The sequence below is a fragment of the Quercus suber genome, unplaced genomic scaffold, assembly GCF_002906115.3.
Source record: "Quercus suber isolate HL8 unplaced genomic scaffold, Cork oak 2.0 scaffold_515, whole genome shotgun sequence".
In the NCBI taxonomy this organism is placed as follows: Eukaryota; Viridiplantae; Streptophyta; class Magnoliopsida; order Fagales; family Fagaceae; genus Quercus; species Quercus suber.
Genome location: NW_027069964.1, coordinates 23,287 through 43,220, shown reverse-complemented (window position 1 = coordinate 43,220; position 19,934 = coordinate 23,287). Strand labels below are relative to the sequence as shown.

General features: G+C 33.2%; 1 protein-coding gene across 2 annotated transcripts; it reads left to right on the top strand.

Moving 5' to 3' along the window:
* The first annotated feature begins 10,273 nt into the window (after positions 1–10,273).
* Positions 10,274–16,962, top strand: LOC111986180 (uncharacterized). Of its 2 annotated transcripts, XM_065763595.1 has the most exons (11): positions 10,282–10,403; positions 10,703–10,718; positions 12,299–12,367; positions 12,517–12,626; positions 13,077–13,195; positions 13,298–13,395; positions 14,222–14,309; positions 14,396–14,530; positions 14,645–14,753; positions 15,190–15,329; positions 16,570–16,962. In XM_065763595.1, the coding sequence occupies exons 3-11, from the start codon at positions 12,306–12,308 to the stop codon at positions 16,612–16,614; spliced, it is 906 nt and encodes a 301-aa protein (XP_065619667.1). In that variant the 5' UTR covers positions 10,282–10,403; positions 10,703–10,718; positions 12,299–12,305; the 3' UTR covers positions 16,615–16,962. The 2 variants fall into 2 exon arrangements, with proteins under 2 accessions (XP_065619666.1, XP_065619667.1); XM_065763594.1 differs by lacking the exon at positions 10,703–10,718 and having other exon boundaries at positions 10,274–10,403.
* Positions 16,963–19,934: the final 2,972 nt, after the last annotated feature.

Here is a 19,934-nt window from a genome sequence, read left to right as displayed (position 1 = left end):
TCAGTCAATGACAAGGGGCTTAACAGTGTTAACAATGGGGCAGGTTTATATCCAGCCAAATTCACAGATTCAGGTGCATCGAAGCCTAGTTCAACTCCACTAAATGATTGTACTAATTGGGTTACTATCACAACTCCAATAATTCCCTCTATTTCAACCAAAAAATGGAAGAAGCGTCCACCAAGAACCAGGAAAACTCATAGGCACTTCTCAGAACCTTAAGTCTTTGGTTTAATCTTCCTTGGGTTTGTATGGGTGATTTTAATGAAATTTTGTTTGCAGATGAAAAATAGGACTAGCTTATTAGACTGAAGAGACAAATGTAAGGAAATGTAGGGGTTTAAGGATGCGCTTGATTATTGCGGGCTGAATGATATGGGCTTCAGTGGGTTTCTGTTTACATGGTGCAATAGACGACCTGGTGATCAGAATGTATGGGTTTGCTTGGATCGAGGTATGGCTTTAGTGGAGTGGTTATTAAAATTTTCTTCTTCACGTATTCATCACTTGGATGCATTCCACTCGGACCACAAGCCACTTCTTCTTTGCTCGGATTCAGAATTCAAAAGGTTTTATAAAAAAAGGTCGGCCATTCAGGTTTGAAGCGATGTGGTTAACGGATAGGTCCAGTGAGGATGTGATTAAAGAGTCATGGGGAGAAGTACTACAATCAGGGTTGGCTTGGGGGTTCAACTAGAAGATTTTTGCATGCCAAGAAAACCTAAAAACATGGAATAAGAATTCCTTTGGCCATGTCCGAAACTCCCTTAGGCAGAAACTAGCAGATATGAAGGCAGCCAAGGAATGTGACAGCTACTGAGTTAGGCTGCGTGGTGGAAAGGTATTTTGAGGAGATTTTTTCTAGCTCCACACCATCAAGTTTCAATAGCATTCTAGGTGGTATCCAGCAGAATATTGATGATGATTTGAATTCCAATTTGAGTGGAGATTTTCAAGCTAGTGAGGTGAAGCAAGCTCACCTCAATGGAATATTAATAATAGTTTTCCTTAAATTGAAGAATAGTTATTTCTGCCTAAAAGGACTAGTAATTCAACCAACTTTTTTTTAGTGGATTAGTACCATTTCCAAAAAAAAAAAAAAAAAAAAAAAAAAAAAAAAAAAAAAAAGCAAAAACAAAAACAAATGCAGGCTTGTAACTTTATTACAAGGAATAATTAGTTCTTAGTAATAACTATTTCTTAAATTGAGAAATAGTTATTCCTCCATATAAGGGACTGTAATAGTTCTTATTTAAATATTTTTAAAAGCACAAACTTTTCATATGCACATAATAGTTTTATAAATAAAAAAAATCACTAAAAAAATCTCTTTTTCCAAATGCATAAACTTGTATATATAAATGGATTAATTATTCCTTAATAATAGATATTCTTTAAATCGAGGAATAGTTATTCCTACTTATAAGGACTGTAATAGCTATTAAGTACTAGGTGTAATAACTTTAAAAATTAAATATTTCTAAAAATACAAACTTTCCATATGCAAATAACAATTTTAAAAATAAAAAATCATATAAACGTAATCTCTCTCTTTCCAAATGCATAAACGTTCTATATATCATAACATAAATTTTTTATAGGCTTAACAATTAATTTTATTCTAACTTTACAACCAAACATTTCTATATAATAATATCTAAAACCTTAAGTGTTGCTATGTCCTATTAACCACATTAGCATTGCATTTCATTCCACTTTGGTCCATTTTGGTCTACTTCAGTCCCTATAGTCCAATTAGGTCCACTTCGATCCATTTTGGTGCACTTTGGTGATGCTTTGGGATGAGAGGTTTCTGTGGAAAGAAGAGTTGGTTCATTGACAATTATGTCATATTCTCAACTAATGTTGGTAAATTCTTATATAAATTAAATTTTCTTATGTAATTAAAGTCTTGTATTTCTTTTTAATATAAGTGATGGATTTACTTATTATTTAAATATGTTTTCTATTTAGGCAATTTAAGATTTATAGAGGATGAACTGTTTGAAAGAAAAAATTAGTAATTCAACCAACTTTGTTTTAGTAGATTAGTACCATTTGAAAAAAGAAAAACATTAAATCAAGGAAAAACTAGAGATATATTAAGGAAGAGATTAAATTCTGTAAGGATATGGTGTAAAACTCATGTTTGACCCCTCCAATCCCAATATACCACATCATCTTATCACATATTTAAGAATAAGCATAACCACACCTAATCAATTTTAATACCCATATATAAATCCAACCAAATTAAGAGTTTATTGAATTTTAAGTAAAATGTTGATATGACAATTAGATGATGTAAAATATGAGTTTTTACACCTTATCCTTACCAAATTGGACTCCTTAACGAAATGGTCAATACTCATAGGACATGTGTGGTATGCTATAATAGAACTTGTAGTGCAATGATTATTCATGAGGAATAACTATTTTGTTATTTGGTTGTATATTTATTACAGGGAATTTTTATTCCTTTGTAATAGCTCTTCCTTAAATTGAGGAACAGTATTCCTCCCTATAAGGACTGTAATAACTATTATTACTAGGTGTAATAATTTTTAAAATTAAATATTCCTAAAATGAAAAGTTTCCATATGCATATAACAGTTTTAAAAATAAAAAATCATATAAAAATCTCTCTTTCCAAAGCGTATACGTTCCATATATACATGGAATAATTATTTCTTAATATTAGCTATTCGTTAAATTGAAAAATACTATTCCTCCCTACAAGGACTAGTAATTCGACCAATTTTTCTAGCAGATAATTATTATTTAAAAGGGGAGGGGGGGGGGGGGGGGGGAAGGGTGTTTGGGATGGAAATTATCCCCGCCTCTCCTCGCTTTGCTTTGCATGGGTTTTCCCTGCCTCGCAAAGGTGGTGGGGCAGGGATGGGGGTGAGATTTTATCCCCTCACCACGAGGTGGGGCAAGGATGGTTTAAACTTTTTAAACCCACCCTACTCCTCACTGCCTTGCCCTGCATTGATAAATGTTATAATGTAAATTTTCATACCTTAAAACTTTACTATTTACACAAACATATCAATATTAGCTTATTTTATTTTTCCCAACATGACTCTTTGCCTCTATTTTGTTATTTGTTATACTATGAGATTTTTGTTGTTGTTGTTGTTGTGATGCTATCATGTTAAATACTTGGATAGTAGTATTCTGTTTTTGCTAAAAAATATTTTCATTTGGTGGGATAAATTAGTTGTAATTTCAAGTATAATTTTATTAATGAAACAAGATTTATTAAAAAGTTGTGATAGTTGTGGGGTAAATTAACAAAAAGCAGAATTTTACTCGGTGGAGCAAGGATAGGACAAGACAAAACCATAGAGGGCGGGGGTGAAGACTTTATCCTTTGGCTCTGCCCCGCTCCGTTGCCACCCTAGGAGCTTGTATATTTATTGCAAGGAATTATCTTAAATTAATTACTTAAATATTAGTTATTCCTCCATGTAAGGACTATAATAACTATTACTTACTAGGTTTAATAATTGTCAAAATTAAATAATTAAAAATACAAACTTTCTACATGCACATAACAATTTTAAAAATAAAAAAATCTCTCTCTTTCCAAATGCATAGTTTCTCATATATAGAGGGAATAATTGTTCACTAATAACAGCTATTCCTTAAATTGAATAATAGTTATTCTTCCTTATAAGGATTGTAATAGCTATTACTTACTAGGTACAATAAATTTAAAAATAAATATTTCTAAAAATACAAATTTTCTATATGCGCATAACAATTTTAAAAGTACAAAAAATCATAAAAACATAACCTCTCTCTTACCATATGCATAAACTTTCTAAATATACTTAAAATTAATTTTTTTTATAGACATAACAATTAATTTTATTCTAACTTTACAACCAAACATTTCTATATAATAATTTTAGTATTTATTGTTGCTACGCTCATATTAATCACATTAGTGTAGCATTTCGATACACTTTGGTCCATTTCGGTCCACTTCTATCTTTTCGACTCAATTCAGTCCACTTTGGTGATGCTTTGGGATGAGAGGTTTGTGTAGAAAGAAGAGTTCATTTATTGTCAATTATGTTACATTCTCAATGTAATGTTCATAGGTTCTTACTACAATTAAAATATTCTTATGTTATTAAAGTCTTGAATTTCTTTTCTAATATAAGTGATGGATTTACTTATTATTTAAATATGCTTTCTCTTTAGGCAGTTTTAGATATATAGAGGATGAACTGTTTGTAAGGAGAACTAAAAACAAAATCTATCCTCACATTACTTATTTACAAAATATCTCATCTTATGTAATAATTGAATGTAAAATGCGTTATGTTTATTTGAAAAAAAAATGTACAAAATTATAGCACTTTCAAATAAAAAATATAGATAGCTTAATTTACAAAATCAAATATATTGTATCAACTAGAGACTAACATTTATAATTATTATTTGCTATTTTAATTTTCACTTAACAAAAAAAAAAAAAAAATTGTCAAATTTTTTCCCGCATTGCGCAAGTCTACGACTAGTGAATGGTTATAGCTATTACATTACATCAAATTTTATTACTATTAATAAATATTATCATTATTATTGTAATCCCCATTCAGGGTACCAAACATGCCCCTATAGGTAGATTTAATGATAAGTACACAACACTAAGTTGTGTAAAAGGCAACAAATATGATTTGCACTTTTGTGAAAGTGTGAATTCTTAATTACATATTGTCTTAAGAAATTGATTGGGTTTAGTATTTAAGTAATGTGTGGCGGCATAGATATTAATCCAAGGTCTAATTTTTTGTAATGTTTCCTTAACTACTAAAGTTGGGTTGACCCTAAGGTAAGGAGAAGTAATGTTTGGTATTGTATAAGGATGATATCAAAGACACCCTCGTTAGTATAACAACAAAAAAAAGAAAAAAGAAAAAAAAAAGTAATGGATGTTGGGTTTGAATCTTACCATAACACCCCTACCCTATGTAGACATTATATTTTGTACCCCTTATGACTTAAGCCCCCTTTCTCCAATGATGTTAGAATCCAAAAACCCAAGATTGGTTTAAGGTCCGATTAGATAAAAATTGACTTGAGGAAAGTGTTTATGAAAAATGTAACTTATTTTTGGAACAAATAAACTATTTTTTGAAAAGAAAGGCCATGGAAACCCTAGGGTGTGCGTACGCATACACGCATATGCATACATACCCTCAAGCTTTGCGTATGCATGCGTGTGCATACAAGTTTATTTAGGAACTATGAAACTATGAAAGGAAAGCTTTATGCATTTAAACTAGATTTAGAACGAATCCCACGTTGTTTAGGAGCTCAAACCTCTATTTTTCAACTATATAAAGCCATAAAATGTATTTTTTTCAAATAGGACGGATTCTTGTGATAAAACACGCAAGATTCACTAGAAAATAGTGAATCAAAGAGGGAGTTTTTCACAAAACATCCTCAAGTCAAATTTTGCTTGATTGAGACTTTTTCTAGTCTTGATCTTTGACTTCTAAGTTTACTAATCTGTCTTTGATTTGATTGTAAATAGATTGACTAAGGGGAACAGTCAAACAAACTCTAGAAAGTTCTAGTGTCGAGGTAAAGTTCCTAACTTTGGCTCTTTATTTTTCTTTGCTTTATGCTTATATATGTGTTTTATTTGCTTTTATATGCTTGTTTATTTTAGGTTTACTTTGGTTCGTGTTATAAGCATGTTCGGTTGTTAGTTTCTGTGTTTTTTGTGTTTTCGTTTTGCAATTTCTGGGTTAGTGTTCTTGGGTGTGTATGCACATGCATACTACTCGCATGCGTATGCATATAGTTAGGCTGCTTACGCATGTCCTATGTATGCGCATGCATACTCTTACCCAGGAACCCTAATTCCATTTCTATTTGTTTTCTTTGCTTTATTCACATGTTTTAGCCTCAATCTAGTATGTTTAACCTTTCTTTTAGTCTTTGTTTCTCTATCCTATTTTGTCTTGATTTGTTTTATCTCTTTTATGCTTACTAGGGTTTTAGTTTGCTTGAATACCATGAACATGCTTATGAATATGAACTCGCATTGATGCATAGGTGTTGAGATGCAATGAGGTAAGTCATGCATAATCATATGGACATGAATTGGATTTGAGTGATAGGCATGATGTGATTGATGAAAATGAGTATGCTTGGTTGAATGCCATGTCTTTGATGTTTAGATGTTACAATTTGCTTGTTTGATTCTGCCTTGCAATCTTTCTGCCCTTGGATGTATTTTCTTAATGCCATGATAGATGAATGTTTAGGCTTGAGATGATTATGCCATGTTTGTTTGCTTTAGATGCATGATAGAGTGTGTGTGAGTTAGAATAACATGTTAAATTTGCCTTTAATGAGATTAAGATTTGGAACACAATGAGTCGGATGGAGTTGTGTGCCTAATACCTTCCCATTCTCATACCTAAACTCCGAACACGTGCTCTAATAAAGATTAGTCCTTCCACGAAAGGTGCTATATTTATGGTTCCTAAACCTAGTCTAGGTGGTGACTCTATTTATTCCCTCCGCCATGGTCCACCCTAAACTAAGGCATACTTTCCATCGAGAGGATGACATCATGTTATTGGCACTTGTGCACACACCCCAAAGACAAGAAACTACAATGTATGTTAAAACTTTTGACTCTATTTGACTGATCTAATTTATTTGTGTCCTTCTAATTAAAATGACATTTTTCTAGGATGAAAAATATTAAAGATGCTCCAAAATCAAATATGAATCATTAATCTACCTGTTGAAATGACCCTAGAACATTTGGTCCTCGTTCACCAATCAGCACGATAATCATGCAGAGAACATTTTGTTAATAAATTGGAAGACTTGATCAAACTGAGCCTAAGGTTTGCCTAACGAAAATGAATTATCAATTAGGGTAATGATTGATTTCCAGTTGGTAGGACATTATAGCAAAGGTCATATGGTAGTAAGTTTGATTGCTAGGAAATATTTAACTATCTCACTTTTGACAATGTTATATGCATCCAGAACTAGAAAAGTCGCTCCAGCTCCTGATTTAATAATATTTTTCAGTTGAAACACTTCTTGTCCTATTGGAAGCGCCTTTCCATTTATGCTAATACCCGACACATTCACATAGTATCTACCTCAGCAGCTGAAGACACCCCATTTTGCAACTCTCACTTAATCTTATTTGCATTGCATTGCATATCATTAGCATCTTAAGTCTCTAAGAAAAAACTATAATTTTTTCTGTTTGATCTCCAAACACTTTTCATGAAATAAATCTTGAGATCATAACGATTAAAATGACAATTCATGGGTCTCAATTGGACAACTAGATTAAAAGGTATCAAGAAAACATGTTTTAACAATAACGTGCACTTGCATGAATTAAGTCTCAACCACAAGTGATTTTGAACTCGTAATTCTAATTGGTCTAATTTATTCCAATTTAAATTAATTAGGTGGTGTGTCATAACACTATTGGCTACGGATAGGGTTAATGGTAAGGTTGCATATCAATTTATATGTTCAATGTAGTAAAAGTTGTAGTACCCATGTCACTACTCAATAAAAATACCTAACTTGGGAGAAAGGAAGAAGGAAAAGAAAAAATAAAATATACAGTTATATCGGCTTGGCTGTGAGTCAATCTCACCATATTCCAATCTTTGAGCTCCATCTCTACCCACGACCCAAATGTTAAATTCAAATTTTCAGCAAAAGTTATATAACAAATAAATAAGTAAACGTTTGCATGTCAATGCATATTTTGAGTGGATTTAAAGACTACCGAAATAAATCAAGCACGGACGACCAGCTAATAGTGTTGGAAAGTTGACTGCAACCAAGCTTTAAAGTAGATGCTTGATGAGAAGGGTTTTCTGTAAATGAAGGCTTGGGTTGTAGATGGAAGGGAAGTTGGTGTTTGTTATGGCCTTATGGGAGGGTTGGTGTAGGTTTTATACTCACATATAGCCACTTCCCACCCTTCTAGTTTCCACACAAAGTCTATGCGACATTGGTGCCTTTCATTTGTTTTCACAGGCCCCTCCAGTTAGGAAAAACTCAGTTGGGATTTCGAGGCTAGTTCATTTGCACTTTCCTCACAGGTCACAGCCCCCTCCAGCTTCCCCACACACACACACACACACTACTCCCCACATATTCAATTAATGCAACACGACATTCATTCACTGTATTTTTTTTTGGTAATGCTAAGGACACTCATTAATAATCTACTTTAAGAAAGTTTTGATATCACTTTTATGGAAAATGAAAAAAACTGTCAAAATATTAATTTTTTTTTTCATTTCCCATAAAAACATTCTTTAAATGAATTATTAACAAATGTCCTAATAGTACTCGTTAGTATTTTCCATTTAAAAAAAAAAATACAAATTGCACCCTTTAATTTTGACTAAAATTCATTTCAATCCTCTAACTTTATTTTCGTTCAATTGAGTTCTCCAAGTTTGAAATTTATTAAATTCAGGTCTTTTGTCCAAATCTGTTAAAACTTTGCCATTAAGTATGCAATTAACTAATGAAACCCTAGAAAATTCAACAAAATCCACCTTTTCACAAACCTAAACCCATCATCAACGAGACCCATAAATAGAAAACCACCACCACCAATTCAAAAAAAAAAAAAATACCAGCTAATAGTGTTGGAAAGTTGACTGCAACCAAGCTTTAAAGTAGATGCTTGATGAGAAGGGTTTTCTGTAAATGAAGGCTTGGGTTGTAGATGGAAGGGAAGTTGGTGTTTGTTATGGCCATATGGGAGGGTTGGTGTAGGTTTTATACTCACATATAGCCACTTCCCACCCTTCTAGTTTCCACACAAAGTCTATGCGACATTGGTGCCTTTCATTTGTTTTCACAGGCCCCTCCAGTTAGGAAAAACTCAGTTGGGATTTCGAGGCTAGTTCATTTGCACTTTCCTCACAGGTCACAGCCCCCTCCAGCTTCCCCACACACACACACACACACTACTCCCCACATATTCAATTAATGCAACACGACATTCATTCACTGTATTTTTTTTTGGTAATGCTAAGGACACTCATTAATAATCTACTTTAAGAAAGTTTTGATATCACTTTTATGGAAAATGAAAAAAACTGTCAAAATATTAATTTTTTTTTTCATTTCCCATAAAAACATTCTTTAAATGAATTATTAACAAATGTCCTAATAGTACTCGTTAGTATTTTCCATTTAAAAAAAAAAATACAAATTGCACCCTTTAATTTTGACTAAAATTCATTTCAATCCTCTAACTTTATTTTCGTTCAATTGAGTTCTCCAAGTTTGAAATTTATTAAATTCAGGTCTTTTGTCCAAATCTGTTAAAACTTTGCCATTAAGTATGCAATTAACTAATGAAACCCTAGAAAATTCAACAAAATCCACCTTTTCACAAACCTAAACCCATCATCAACGAGACCCATAAATAGAAAACCACCACCACCAATTCAAAAAAAAAAAAAACCCGCACAGAAAATATTAAATCAAACCTTGCAACCAAACTCAACATTTACCACAAGCCAAACCTCAAGTACAGTAGTGGAGAAACCAAGATTCACCTTCAATTAGTGGCTGTAGGTCTTGCCGATTAAGTTTTGGTGGTTATAGTGGTGGTTTGAGAGAGAAGAGAGACTTGAGATAGAGTCAGAGAGGAGAAGAGAGAAGGGAGAGGCAAAAAATAAGTAATGTTCATTACATTGTTTAGAGACTAAATTATACTTAGGACCAAATTGGTTAATTTTGAAAAGTCTTAGACTTATTTGACATTAACCTAACATTTCGGGTAGGTTAGTGTATATTACCATATATATATATTTTTATTGGGCATGAATTTTGAAATTTTAACTATTGAATTGCATGTTCTTATTTATATCTTCCATACTTGTAAAATTTCAGGAATATTAAAGATTAATAATTACGTCATCAATTTAATATTAAATTAAAAAAAATTATCTAAAATTATACAAAAAAAATAAGTTTATTGATCAAATAGTAAACAATATCCAATTTAAACAAAATGCTGACATGTGTGTTAAAAATATTAAAAAAATATATAATTTAACAATTAAATTTTCAAAATTCATACCTAAATTTTAAAAGGAAAATGGTCCAAACCAAAATTTTACAAAAAGTAAGGAAAAAAAAAAAAAAAGGGGACCAGTTAAACCAGATAAAGCGGTTTGAGTTAGTTGTTTTATAAACGTTAACGTGGTGATAAAAACGGCGTCGTTTTTCTCAGCAGAAGCAACATAATTTTTGGAAAAAAAAAAAACCCAAAACCCTACAACCTTTTCCTCCTCCTCCTCAGGAACGCCGAGGAGCACCACACTCCATCTTTGACAAAGCTCCACACAGACACAGTCTCTCTCTCTCTCTCTCTCTCTCTCTCTCTCTCTCTCACACACACACACACACACACATGTATACTCCATCATCTTTTTCTGGGTCATCTCAAATTTTCAAGTGTGTACATGTTTCTAGAATCTTAAATGTTCAAATTTTGCCTTTGATTTGCTAAGAGGAATTACTCATTTTACACACTCATGATGTTTTGGGAATTTATCATAGTTGGTCATTATGAATAGATGTTTGCATTTGAAACTTTTTTTTTTTTTTCAATTACTCATGATGTTTTTGTTTACTTACAATGGTTGGAAAGGATCTTGATGTCAAAGGTACATTTTTTTTTTTTTTGCAAAGATTCTACTGAAATCTGATTGGTTACTGAAGTAGAACAATTGGGTGGTAGCTGAAAGTAATAGAATTTCAGGTTATTTGACTGATTATAATCAAGATTTGTTGAAAAGGAAGAAAATGAAAGACCTAGATTCCTCTAAGGTTCTAGGATTTAGTTATAGGGTTTGGATGCATAAAAATTCCATAAAATTTAATTATTATTTCATAAGTTGGCTACAAACTGCTTTAATAACAAAGCTGCTGGAAACCCTTCATGAAAAAACTATTAAAATACCCCGACTTCTAAAAGAAAAAGAAAAAAGGATAATCCGACGTGATTTATACTATAGGCAGTTGAATTGTTATTATATTGATAAGTTTGGGTCACTGAGAAGAAGCAAGCAGAGGGTTACTAACCTGTTGAATCCTTAATTTGTTATAGGAATTGAGAAAACAGAAACCTCCACCCAATTGAGCCTGATAGGATTTTTTGGATTTGTTGAGTTGAACTTTATCGTTTCCTTTTCTTTCTTTTTTTTTTTTTAAAGTTGGTGAATATGAAAAAAATATGCTATAATGATTTGAGGCTGTCTATATGTGCTGTTAGTATGTGTGTTTGTGAACTGTGTTGTGGTTGCACATCGATTGGTGTGTGTGTGTGTATTAATGAATGTCGTGTGGTGTTTTTATATGGTTGTGTTGGTCTGCTGCAGGAGTCTTCTATCTTTATATGAAAACTATAGAAAGAGCTCATATGCCAAACAAATTGTGGGAGAGAGTTAAGTTGCCCAGAAATTATGAGAAGGCACTTGAGATTATAGACAAACATCTGGTATTGAACACTAGATTGCTTTTGAACTTTTGGATTATTTAATGTGATTTGATTATCAGTTCTGGAAGGGGTTAATTTGACCTCCCCCTTTTGACTTGACAGATGTATTGGCAGAAGACTCTTGTGCACAAAACAAAACAACGATTGACCAAGATGACTCAAATGCGGATACGCATGAGGAAGCTTGCTTTGAAAACAAGGTTCATTTCTTCTCGTGCTTGCAATTTTTTCCATTTAACTACCAGAAATGTTTTCTTTTCCGACAATATTGTTCTATAACATGCTACAAGATTGTCTTTGGTACTCTACTTGGTTTCTTTTAGGAATTTATTTATTTTTGATAAGTAAACCTGTTTATTCCCCCCCCCCCCCCCACACACCAAAAAGAAAAAAAAAAAACTAGTGGGAAATTGTTGAAGTTATAAGGAGCCATTAATAGTTGTGTTTTCTAGAAAAGATGTTACTTAAAAAAATAAAAAATTTAAGGTGCCGTGTGCTGAATTTTGAGGCTTGGAGTACTGCAGATCTTCAAATGTTTGGGTCTCACTTTTATACTCGAAGATTACACCCCCCCCCCCCCCCAACCCCAAATGAGATTTAGCTCAAATGGCACATCCTCTCCCTATAAAAGNAAGAAAAAGAAAAAAGGATAATCCGACAGCAACTAGATTTTACTTAAGATTCGGATATAACAAACTTCCAGTATTCAAACTAGCTAGATTAATCCCAACTGGGTCTTGTTATCAGGTTAAGGATGCAGCACGATGAGGTCATATGGCAGGTTATCAGGCACAACCACTGCAGTTTCATGTCCAAGTAAGTCTCTCTTTCTTAAGCTCAAAAAACCATTGCTTTTTTGCTTTCCCCATAAATTTATCAGTTTTGTTTTCTGATCCATTTGTTTATAGTGGCTGGCTAGTAATACTGTGGGTTTTGAAACTTGGTTTATTTTGTATGCTTTGTAGAATTACAACTGGAAATTTCTGTAGAAATCCCTATAACGTGACCGGAATTTGTAACCGGAGCTCATGCCCGCTTGCTAATAGTCGCTATGCCACCATTCGTGACCATGATGGTAATTTTCACTTACCCTTCTTCTTGTTCTGTCATTTGGTTTTTTTTTTTTTTTTTTTTTTTTTTTTTTGGTGATTTATACTATAGGCAGTTGAATTGTTATTATATTGATAAGTTTGGGTCACTGAGAAGAAGCAAGCAGAGGGTTACTAACCTGTTGAATCCTTAATTTGTTATAGGAATTGAGAAAACAGAAACCTCCACCCAATTGAGCCTGATAGGATTTTTTGGATTTGTTGAGTTGAACTTTATCGTTTCCTTTTTCTTTCTTTTTTTTTTTTTAAAGTTGGTGAATATGAAAAAAATATGCTATAATGATTTGAGGCTGTCTATATGTGCTGTTAGTATGTGTGTTTGTGAACTGTGTTGTGGTTGCACATCGATTGGTGTGTGTGTGTGTATTAATGAATGTCGTGTGGTGTTTTTATATGGTTGTGTTGGTCTGCTGCAGGAGTCTTCTATCTTTATATGAAAACTATAGAAAGAGCTCATATGCCAAACAAATTGTGGGAGAGAGTTAAGTTGCCCAGAAATTATGAGAAGGCACTTGAGATTATAGACAAACATCTGGTATTGAACACTAGATTGCTTTTGAACTTTTGGATTATTTAATGTGATTTGATTATCAGTTCTGGAAGGGGTTAATTTGACCTCCCCCTTTTGACTTGACAGATGTATTGGCAGAAGACTCTTGTGCACAAAACAAAACAACGATTGACCAAGATGACTCAAATGCGGATACGCATGAGGAAGCTTGCTTTGAAAACAAGGTTCATTTCTTCTCGTGCTTGCAATTTTTTCCATTTAACTACCAGAAATGTTTTCTTTTCCGACAATATTGTTCTATAACATGCTACAAGATTGTCTTTGGTACTCTACTTGGTTTCTTTTAGGAATTTATTTATTTTTGATAAGTAAACCTGTTTATTCCCCCCCCCCCCAAGGTTTGGAGATGTGGTCATGGTTTAAAAACCCCTCGTGTAAGTTATATTAACACTTTGTTTTCCAAAACTTTCAAACAGTAAGAATAAAGTAGTGCACAAGCTTATTCAGATTTGAATACGGTTATCACTAGAACAATTTCTTCTTTAATAAAAAATACTTTATGAATAATTCTTTTGGTAAAAATGTAAGTAGACAGACTATAAGAAAATGGTCATTAATTAGCAGACAGAAGTTAGTTTTGCTTAGTTAGCAAAGATCTAGGCCAGTAGCGCATTATAGGTGTTCAGTAGTTTAATTTTCTCTGGGAATCAGGATGACCTATGTTATTGACCAAACAAGTGAAATTGAAGTGAGGGTTGGATGTTGTAAGTGAGAAAATCTTATTAAAAAAGACATGATACTCTGTATGGTCTCTGGGGTTCCTCGTCATCAAAAAGGTGAGAAAATCTTATTCATGGTGAGATATTTAGTTTGGAAGGCAAAAAAGAAATAAGTAATTGTAAAAGGTTAGTTGTCCTTTGCACAGAATGGGCAACTCGAACTGTGTGTGTGATGTTGAAAGGGGTCTAGTTGTAACCTTTCTATGTTAAATAGTGTCCTCTGACATTGGCATGCTTTGTTATGATGGAAATTGTTTCTGTTGCCTAACAGGGAGAAAATAATGACAACGCCAAGGAAGGAGAAAAAAAGAGAGGCTAGAAGAGAGGAAAAGGCTGAAAAGGCAGCAGCACTGGATAAGGTTATACATGAGTCTTATGCTACTGGTGTGCGTTGACTCTGTGTTGATTTTACAGCTCTCATTAAGACTTTATAGTTTTTCTGCAGAGTATTGAAAAAGAACTGTTAGAACGCCTTCAGAAAGGAGTTTATGGTGACATATACAACTATCCTGTTAAAGAATACAATAAAGTTCTTGATATAGAAGAGGGTCAGGCTGCTAGTGAAGATGAAGAAGAGATGGTATGAACTGCCTGATATTATTGTTTTAATTATGAACAATTTGCTTTGGTCATTTATTGAAGGTTCTACTTTTGAGAGAATCAAACCCCTGTATCTTGTTCTTGCAAAAAGCAGGAGCCTGAGATAGAATATGTTGAGGGTTATGAAGATCTTGATATAGAAGATGATATAGAAGATTTTGGTGGTCTTGCAATTGCTCGGTCTCAGAGGGACAATGACAATGGTAAAGCTGTCACTAGATACTTTGTGTCAATTATTTTTCTTTTAATAATGTTGAATAAAAATGTTTGCTGATTTTATGCTTGCCTTTGCATGCACATTTTATATATTTACTTGCACCAAGTAAGTGTATGGTTGGATGAGCTTATTTTCATTCTCTTATTTTGTTTAAAAGTAAGCTGTGAACATAGCTGTACCTAGAAAACATGAAGCTTTAAAAAGTTGTCCTAGCCAAATAAAAAAATAAGCTGAAACAAGAAGAGCCCAAGCAGTTCATTTTTAGTTTACATGCATATTGAATATTGAAGTTAAAGCATAAATTGTGGGGTTTGGTTTTTACTGGTGTATAAAATAATGGGACAAGAGTACCTGATAGAATTCTGAGATGTGTTTACATGTGTTTCTCAAATGAAATAAGAAAAATGAGTTTCATGATGCAGTTGGGATGGATAGTGATGATGAAAAGGTTGAACCGGTTGCTGGTAAGAGATTGAGGAAGGAAACTGCCTCAGCTTCAAGAAAGCTTGAGAAAGACGGACATGATGGCAAATCGAAGAAGAGAGCAAGGGTGCTTGTTGAGGTAATGATACATGACATTTTTGTTTTTTACCGGCTTGTTATGTTGTCATTGATATGCAATCCTTTCATTCATATAAAGACTGTTCCTACACTATGGGGATTCTCATTTTATAAAGAACTTAGAGCCCTTCATCATTTTTTTTTTTTTTTTTTGAGGAACCGGTAAGAAAGAGCCCTTCATCATTTTGATATGCAAAAACACAGATTCTTCGTTGATTTTGGAGTAGAAATCTTTCACTGGAAACTGTAGCACTATCACTTAAAACTATGGTGATTGTGCAAGAATGATATATGCAACTAATGATCATAAGATTGTTGCCCTAGGATGTTACTCTGTTAATCGGATTCTCATGTATTAGGGGTCAGCTAGATGGCTTATATTCAGTCACTTTAGGGAGAATGATATCTTCCATTAAACAATGGGCAATATCAGCTTTTTCCTTCGTTCCACCCTTTCTTTTTAGAGAAGGGGGGAATACTGAATCCATATGAGGCTATCAGAGCATTTTGATGGACATTTCTTCGATGCAATTATCGGAGAGTTCTTAACAGAGATTTTATAATTAAAAAAAAAAAAAAAAAATAGTTACTGCTTCTCTATAATTGATAGTGTCTAGAAAAGGGAATTTCTAAGGTAATCCTGGAGTACAGAGACATGGGAATCCCTCTCACATGAATGGTGGATCGGGATCCCATCATGATATTTTTTAGTGGGACCTATTATTATGTGAGAAGAGGGAATGCCATGTCTTTGTACCCCCAGAGTATTGAATAATTACTCTTATAGCCACATGTGAAGGTGAGAATTTTTTTGGCAATTGCACGAAAACATTGGATTGTTGTTTCTGTTGAAATCCCATTTGAGTTGGTCAATAGATACCCTGGACATCGAACAGTATCAATCATCTTATTTGCACCTAGGTTCCCTTGCAATTTATAGTTTGGGTAGATCAAAATGGATGCAATATTCTTGTGAACTTTGGGGGCATCCCCTTAACCTCTTACTAAATTTTCAGAATAAAAAAAATGGAAATAACTGATCAAAAGTGGATACAGTGAAGTAAGCTAATGGTATCTTACCTCATTTTCTTGATGATTATCTGAACTATTAGCTTCACTGTTCACTCACAATTTTATTACAAATAATTTGGCTCTTGCATGCCTCTCTACTTTTGTAAATTGTCAGTAGCTACATTGATTTCAGGGCCCAAAATATTTCAATTGCTTCCTTTACTTGTCAGGTTGAGCATGGAGACGCTGATGAAAGAGAAAAGGTTATCCACTGAGAGCTTGTAGCATATTGCTTCACTTGTTTGACCCGTAAACCAGGAATGGAAGAAATATCCTTGTTAGGGGGGATGTAGAGTATGTTTCAAAGCTCCGTGGGCAAAGAGGGAATCACTAAAGGAGATAAAATTTTGATAGCTCATGAGTAATGATTGTAGTTGAAAGTGTTTTTTTTTTAATACAATGGTAGCTTTTCTTTATTTATGTAGTTTTCGTTTAGCTTTTAATTGTCTTCCTTATTTTTGGGATAAGGGGCTGTACAATAGTAGCTTTCTCGAATCTTTTTGTTCTCAGATATTTTTGTTTATGTTGCTGCTGCTAAGAAATGAATGAATCTTGTTCTTGCACTTGTGTTATGGGAATTAGATATCAATGGTTGCTTTTAAATGAGATTGTGGCCGTTGAAACTGAGTTATTAGACGGACTTTGTGTAGTTAAACTTTTGTATCATGATTGAAAACTGAACCATTTTTGTGCTTGTTTTCTTCCCAAAATTGTAGCAATATTCTTAGTACAACTCATGCGCCTATGCCACTAAGTGCAAGTTCTATATCTACAGGGGACATGCTTTATATTTGGTAATTACTAATTGAGTTCTTGCACGATGTGCGGTACAATTTATTATTATTTACTAGTTTTATTGCATGCGCTTTGTGCATGCATGAGGCTCCTTTTTCTTTTTCTTTTTTTTTTGAGGTTTAGTATCATAAATTTCTTTTCATCACAATTTGAGATTTAAGTGTATGTTCGATCATGTTATGCATTTGATAATTACTTATACAACAAAGTGTTACGAGGCTAACTTCAAAAAATGAACAACGAAAAATAATTGAAATTATATGTTTGTGTGCATGTGTTCATTTTTTAAGCTAGCCTCATAACACTACGTTGTATCAATAATTCTCAAATGCATAATATGATTGAACATACACTTAAATCTCAAATTGTGATGAATAGAAATTTATGATATTAAATCCCCAAAAAAAAAGAGCCTCATGCACGTGCGAAGCGTGTGCAATGTGTTTCTAATGTGAATGTTAATTGCTTAGTTTTTTGTCCATAAATAATATGCGTTTGCATTTACGGCCTGGACAATATGGAACCAGCAGAATCATGTCAAGTTGCAGTTAGAAGCCAAATTGCTTCATCAGGTTGCTGAACAATCAAAAGCAGTGATGACAGAGTGCCATACCAATTTGCATGTAACTGAAACCCAGCCGAGACAAGGGAGGGAAGAGGTGGAAATAGATGGCAAACTCCACCACTGGGATTCGTCGAGATAAATTTCGATGGTGCCATATTCGAAGATGCTAATATGTCTGGCGTTGGAGTGGTTATCGGGGATAATAATGGCTCGGTTTTGGCCTCTTGCTCGAAAAAAATTCCCCAGGCTTACAAGCCCGATGAGATTGAAACATTGGCAGCGATGATAGCTCTCTCATTTGCGCATGAACTGGGTTTCAGACGTACTATATTGGAAGGTGATTCACTTGGGTTTATTCATGCTTTGAAGTCAGAGGTGCACTCTTTAGCCCCGCTGGGTCTGTTGATAGAGGATGTGAAGGTGCTTTCCAAAAATTTTGAAAGGTTGTTTTATTCTCACACTAAGAGAAACGGCAATTCCGTAGCTCATAGTCTAGCTAAATATGCTATATTTTCTAGTGTGGATGGAAGATGTCCCACCACAACTAATTTCTGTTTTACAATCTGATTTGGTTGATTTACATTAATAAAATTTCACAGGTTCACACTCAAACAAAATTTCATCACACAGTTCAATTAATTTTTGTGTTTGGCACACGCGTAAACTTCATTAGAAAACACATAAACCCCAAATTAAAATTAATGAAGATTTTAACATTTAAAAAAAAAAAAAAAAAAAAGAAGAAAAAAAAGAAAGGAAAAAAAAAAAAGGCTCTACACTTCTGGAAAACCTTGCACAAGTTGTTGTAGCCTTCAACCATTGCAACCTATTTTTCTACAGAATTAAGATAATTTTTCAAATACCACAGCCAAAATCCATAGGACAGAATACCAAATATATGCTAATAGATCACTTTAGTTCCAAGCCATGGGTCATTAAACTCTCTAAGGCATCTTCCTCTTCATTGGGGTTGCCTCAAATTCTGGATGCTTGAAATCCAAAACTTAGATACATCATTCCAGCAAATTGACTACTTGTATACTTTCACCAAAAAGAGTAACAAATTGCAAACTCAACATCACATACAACATCAATTAAAAAAAATATTTCTAAGCAAAAAAAATAGAACTAACAAAATGACAATTTTTCATATTGACTTACCTCATGTTTGTAAAATTTATATCCGGTGAGATCTTTAGCTTTTCTTATTAAAAAAAAATGCATTTGAAGTTGGTAGGAAAGATAAGAGGCTCTTATGGAATTCTTCTTCTTTTTCTTTAATTCCTCTGAAGTCATAATCTAAATCAACCATGCACCCCTTGGGCAAGTCCTTCAAATAAGAATATACATTATAAAGTTAATAAATGCATATAAAACCAAAGTAATGGTAAGTGTTCGTTGTAAGCTAAATTAACACCAATTAGATTTTTTGATCTACAAATTGAAACTTGTACACAAAAAAATCACCAAACCTCTTTATCTCAAACAAATTCATGTTTTCTCGAACACAAATTTTTCAATTTTGTAATATGTAATACATGACACACATGACAAAAAAAATGTATATACTTGAATTCAAAGCCAATAGCCAAAACAAAAAAGTTGAAAAAAAAAAAACACAAATACACTCACAAAATCTCTAAAAACCCATACCTCCAAACAATCAACCCACCAATTAACCCCTTGGCTGGAACTCAAATTCTGCTTCCACAGTTGTGCAATGATGTAATCCCCGAATCAGCCTCCAGTATGGGCTTACGACCACATCAAATTAGCCACTATGAACACCAACCAAGAATCCTCCATAGCCCACAAACCACTGTCAACCTCTCTATACAATTAAATGTTTCAAATGTGAAAGAGTGGAGAGGTATATATTTTGATAATGGTTTGAACTGGGATAGAGTTGGTATTAGCTTGAATTTGGAAACATATATGCATTGTAGATTTTTAACTTTGTTCAAATTTTATAGTAAGTAGTAATCGAAAATTCTTGTTAAAGATCTAAATGTGGGTTTTTTTTTTTTCCTTAATTAAAGAATCTGAATTTCAAAACATATACATGTGTTGCATATTTTTAACTTCCTTCAATTTTATTAGTGGTAGTTATCTGAAACTCTTATTAAAGATCTGAATGTTTTTTTTTTTTTTTTTTTTTATAAGAATCTGAACGTG

Coding starts and splice junctions, on each gene's coding strand:
- LOC111986180 (XM_065763594.1), top strand. CDS start 12,306: ATGCAGCACGATGAGGTCATATGGCAGGTTATCAGGCACAACCACTGC. Junction 12,627..13,076: donor CACCATTCGTGACCATGATG/GTAATTTTCACT, acceptor GGTCTGCTGCAG/GAGTCTTCTATCTTTATATG. Junction 14,310..14,395: donor AGGCAGCAGCACTGGATAAG/GTTATACATGAG, acceptor GTTTTTCTGCAG/AGTATTGAAAAAGAACTGTT.